General features: G+C 38.4%; 1 protein-coding gene across 1 annotated transcript in view; it reads left to right on the top strand.

The window, feature by feature from the left end:
- LOC106882105 (fasciclin-1) overlaps window positions 1-5,729 on the top strand; it is a 73,669-nt gene that overhangs the window by 22,645 nt on the left and 45,295 nt on the right. The window contains exon 4 of the mRNA XM_014932667.2: window positions 4,790-4,919. Within this exon, the coding sequence (XP_014788153.1) occupies window positions 4,790-4,919 (130 nt within the window). The remainder of the gene's footprint in view (window positions 1-4,789; window positions 4,920-5,729) is intronic.

Below are 5,729 nucleotides of genomic sequence, written 5' to 3'. Positions count from 1 at the left end.
TTCGCAAGTTAAGCAGTTGTGGTCGATGAAAAAGGTAGCAGTAGTACCAATAATTGTCCGAGCATGGGAATAGTGAGTAAAAATCTCGAGGAGTACGTGGAACAAATAGGGGCTGCAATAAGGGTGGAGCACTTGCAGAAAACATCAATGCTTGGAACTGCTCGAATACTCCGGAAGGTGCTCGAAAAATAAAGGGTGTTACCTTAGTTCACTGGTAGTGAACAGCTGACACTGTAGTACATCTCCAGCGCTAGAAGCTTTGCAAAGGTGATAATAATAATAATGGTTTCAATTTTTGACACAAGGGCAGTAATTTGGGGGCAAGGGATGAGTCGATAACATCGACCCCAGTGTTTCACTGGTATTTGATTTATTGGCCTTGAAAAGATATTTGAACTCAGCCCATCAATAATAATAATCCATTCTACTATAGGCACAAGGCCTGAAATTTTGTGGGAGGGGTCTGGTTGATTGCTAGGTAGATAATCGATCGGTATCCGATGACAACAAAGTCTGTGTTCTCAGCTGGTCGATTAGATCGACCCCGAAAGGATGAAGGGCAAAATAGACCTCAGCGGAATTTGAACTCAGAACGGAAGGACGGAACAAATACCGTTAAACATTTTATATGGTGTGCTAACAATGATTTCAAATTTTTGCCACAAGGGCAGCTTGGGGAAGGGAATAAGTCGATTGCATCGACCCCAGTGCGTAACTGGTACTTAATTTATTGATTCCGAAAGGATAAACGGCAAAGTGGACCTCGGCGAAAGTTGAATTCAGAACGTGAGGAAGAGAGAGACAAAAACGGCCCCAGTAAGTTTCGAACTCTGAACGAAGTAATATATTGTTAAGTGTAATTTTAGGAAGATCGACCACTTTTTGTGAAAATAGGATGAAAACAAAATCTTGTCATCCATTTAGTTATTGATGTAAGATGATCTTTCAATTAAATTTTATTGCAGATGGAAGCCTTGGCTTATTGAGATTAACTCCTGGCTCCAAATGTTTTGGCTTTCTGACTTCTTGCATTTATTGCTTTTCGGGGGTGGGTTTGTGGTGGTGTTGGATGGGGGTGGGGCTTTATTTTGTGTTTTTGTTGTTATTCTTTATATACACAAGACTTAGTTTTTTTTTCTTATCTCTGTATTGAATATAGTTCTGTACACATGGACATACATGTAGGTATGCTTCTACATGTGGTGTATGTTTAGTAGAACAAACAGGATAAACGAAACTCAATATATGTGCGTGTGTGTTTGACTGTGTTCCTCTCCCCACCATCACCACCACCAGTTGGCAACCAGTGTCGGTATGTTTACCACTCCGTCAATTAGCAGTTCGACATAAGAGACCCAATAAAATAAGTACCAGGCTTTAATAAAATTAATACTAGGGGCCGACTCATTCGATTAAAATTGAAGGTGGTGCCCCAGCATGGCCGCAGTCTAGTGACTGAAAGATTACATATATATATATATATATATGTATGTGTGCATTTGTGTGCATACATACACACACACACAATTACATATTTGTACCTGTGTGTGTGCGCGCGGTTGAATATTCCATATGCGTCCACCCTTTCTTTAATTCTCAGGCAGAATGAATGCAACATGATCTATCCAACAGGATTCTATACAGTCTCCGTCGATCCGTTTTCTCTCACAAAATATGAGGTAACTCGAGGTTATAAAAATGACACTTGCTCAAAATACTATGCTGAGAAATCGAACCCTGGACCTCGTAGTTTTCAATCGGAATTCTTAACTATTCACCCATACTGCATTCACACCCCCACACACAGAGACGCGCACGCGCGCGTGTATGTGCACGTTTATAATTATGCGTTCGTGTGTACGACGCAAATAATTTCTATTTCAGCGGTCATATTAACCCTTACAAGATCAGTGAAAAATGGAAGTCAAATAGAAATGTATAAACATATACACTCACACTATACACATATATATATATATATATATATATATAGAGAGAGAGAGAGAGAGAGAGAGAGAGAGAGATGCACACACATGCATACACACACACACGAAGAATGAACGAATAAGATCGAAACACAAAAGAGGCAGAAACAAACGAAAATTGCATTGACAATTTTGTATGACATCCACAAAGTCGTTCATTAAAGTAACATCTCTCTTAACTGTCTTTATTTATATCTCTCTGTCACACCACATTTTTTTCTTTCCCCTCGATGCTTCTGTCTCCCAGAGTCTTACACACACAAATATATATACGTGTGTGTGTGCATATATGTACATAAATGCATAAATACTTATGTACATGCATCCATATATGCATACGTATAACGAGCACAAAAACGCTCGCCTGCGTGCACATACACCTAAACGCCAACTTCAATGAAATAACACACAGCGCCATATCCATTTAGCTACATTTTTTTACAATTCAAATATTCTCCCTTTTATCGTCACTCTCTCATCTCTACCATCACTCACACGTTACACTTTCTCTGCCGAATTTCTAACACGAACAAAGAAAGACATTTTCTTTCTCCCATTGTTTTATCCGAGCTTTTCTCTTTTGCATTAAACATTATCAATATTTTATTACTATTTCTTATGCATTCCTTACATATTATTACATATGTCTTTATTTTAGTTTAAAATAGGTTTATCTATTTTTTTTTTTCTTGTGTCGTATTAATTTGTAAAGTATCATTCCGATTGAAGTTACTAGAACCTTCGTCAGGGCCCTGCTGCATTCTACCAATACTAGATAATACGATCTGTAGAACGCAACCCCTTCTTTCTGTAGAGCTTTGGTTCTCAACCGGGGTCCACATGACCTTCAAGGTCTATATAAGATTTTGTTAAAATTTATGAGCAATAAAAAGCTTATGCTTGTACAGTATACAAGATATTTGTAAAAAATTTTCATATAAAACTTGATGTAATTTTAAGTATAAAAATTTAATGGGAGTTTTTAATCATCGAATGGTTATGGGGATCCAATAGAGGAAAATAGAAATCCAGAGGTCATAGGTGAAAAGCGTTAAGAACCACTGCTGTTGAGGGATATTGGAGGTTATGGGTAAGGATGACCTGGAATAGACTCTGAATTGTGACTATGGAAGTCGGAACAATCACTTCTAAAGGAATACCAGGTCGGAGATTGTGGATATTTCTCATAAGATTTTAGAATATCAGTCGGGGGAAAAAAAGCAATGTAAATTGACTCTCCAGTATATTACTGTCATGAGTCCGAGGACTCAAAGTGTTGGTCACCAGGATAATAATACCGTCCCTGGACGAGACGCCAGACCGTCGAAGGATTATTTATACAGATATGAGGAAATTGGAGCAACGTGAAATGAAGTGTTTTAAACAAGGGTATAACATACTGCTTGGTCCTGGAATCGAACTCACGATCGTGAGTGAACATTCTAAACACTTGGACATGTATCTTCATCAATGTTTGAAGGATTCAACTATTCCTGGTGAAATTTCTGCTTGATTGTCTAAAAGCTCAGATATTTGTGGTATTTGCATTGAACTAATACATACACCCACAAATGTATGTATATGTGGTTATATATACATGTGTATAGGATTACACCAACACACAAACATATACACATACACACATACGCTTGTATATATGATTACATATATGTGTGTGAGTGTGCTACACGTTAAAATTTCCAATACCTGCATACATATTCATTTGAATATAAATACGCGTGCGTGTATGTATATATATCCATATATCACTTCATAACTAAATATAACTATGCAATACAGAAGGAGACCAGCTGGTTTGAATTATGTAACGTCATATTTGCACACTAATCTGCATTTATCTGTCAATATATGGAAACCAGGTTCTGGAAAAATCTATTTTCCGAGACAGACAGATCGTAAGATCGACAGATGTGGGCAGCCCTTAAAAATGATTTGAACGAATTACTTGCAGGTGGTTGTTTGCTGTTTATGAATTCAACGAGAAATATTTCGCAATCGAATTATTAATGTAGGAATAATAACGTAAAAACCAGTTATCAAAACATCCACAACACACACACACACTCGCCCATGCGCCCAGACGCATACGCATGTTAAAAGCGGGGCTCCGCGCAACTGGAGTTTGACGCTCGAGTTTCCGCGATCTTGCAATCTAAATGAAAGTGTGCACAGCGTGAAAATCGAGTAACGACTAAATCCACAGCTTAAATAAATATGTGAACAAATTCTACACCATGTACTGCATAAACCATCTCCTTCCATTTACTATACACCCCCACACAATATATGTGTGTGTGTGTGTGTGTGTGTGTGTGTGTGTGTGTGTGTGTGTGTGTGTGTGTGTGTGTGTGTGTGTGTGTGTGTTGATATTTCGCTTAGGCTAGCGATACTAATAATCTGGAATTAAAATTCAATATACGCACGTTATAGAAGAGTTAGTCAAGTACAGAGCAGTAATAAGGAATTAAATGAACGACAAGGGAACAAGAAATTATGTTACGAAATCCACTAGCTTACAGAGGTTTCCGCTGCAGGATGCAATGTACTCATAGCGGAGTGCTTGTGTAGAATTTCTTGCTCCCTTATATAATGTAAACCTGACTGATGATATCTTGCTGCCATTTCTAGCCACTTAAGTTGCTGTATAGAAAGTCTCTTCTCAAACGTGAAGCACATGTTTTGGACTATAATTTTGTTTCGTTTTTACTTCTATTTAGGTAAAATAAATCATATTCTTTGTAAACTTTTATTTGTTATTTAATAACTATTTTTCTTTTCCCCAGATATTTGCAGGTCACGTGGTGCAGAATTCACGCCTGGACTGGAAGTACCTGCGTTCAAGATTAAGGAAAAAATGTGTCATCAAAAACCAATTTAATATCTCCTTCAAAATCTTCCGGAATAACATCGGTGGTAAGTAAAGTCATTTCAATAACCTAATCTTATGTGAAGGCGAATGGCTCAATGGTTAGAGCTTCGGGCTCACAATCATGAGGTAGTGAGTTTAATTCCCGGACTTGGCTGTGGGTTCACTCAGCTGTAGAAATGAGTTGCGACGTCACTGGTGTCAAGCTGTATCGGCCCCTTTGCCTTTCCCTTGGGTAAGATCGGTGACATGGTATGCATGAGCAACTGAGGGTCTTCCAGAAACAACCCTGCCTGTACTTGTGTCTCGGGGGTAAGCTTTCTAGGTACAATCCCATGGTCATTCGTGACCCAAGGGGCTTTTTACCCTTTAAATCTTATGGATTATCATCGTCATAGATGTTATTTTTGCAGTGGTAGTCGTCTGTAGTGTTTTCGCTGTTATTGATTTTTTCCTTCTCGGAGCGACTCGAACCCGGTAGAATTTTACAGAATAGCATAAAACCGGAAGAAATGTCGCTATACAATTTTGTCCGGCGCGGTAACGATTCTGCCATTTCGAGTTGAACAGCGTCACCGAGTTGAACCAAATCGGTATTTCAGTACATTGACAACTTGCTTGTGTTATCTGTTCGGTCAAATAATGGCATTATACATACATATATAAACCCACGCGCACGCATGCACACACACACATAATCGTATATACTATTGATTTGTAATTGAAAGATTCATGGACGTGTAGGAAGTATCTAGCTGAGTACACCTCGTTGAGTAATATACCAGAAGATCTGCTAGCTAGGAAGCATATGTAGCCTGGATTTCGTCTGTTCCACTCATTCAATTTGGATATATATA

The sequence above is a fragment of the Octopus bimaculoides genome, chromosome 24 (assembly GCF_001194135.2).
Source record: "Octopus bimaculoides isolate UCB-OBI-ISO-001 chromosome 24, ASM119413v2, whole genome shotgun sequence".
In the NCBI taxonomy this organism is placed as follows: domain Eukaryota; kingdom Metazoa; phylum Mollusca; class Cephalopoda; order Octopoda; family Octopodidae; genus Octopus; species Octopus bimaculoides.
The sequence above is the reverse complement of the archived record's forward strand: the minus strand, read 5'-3'. Positions and strand labels throughout refer to the sequence as shown.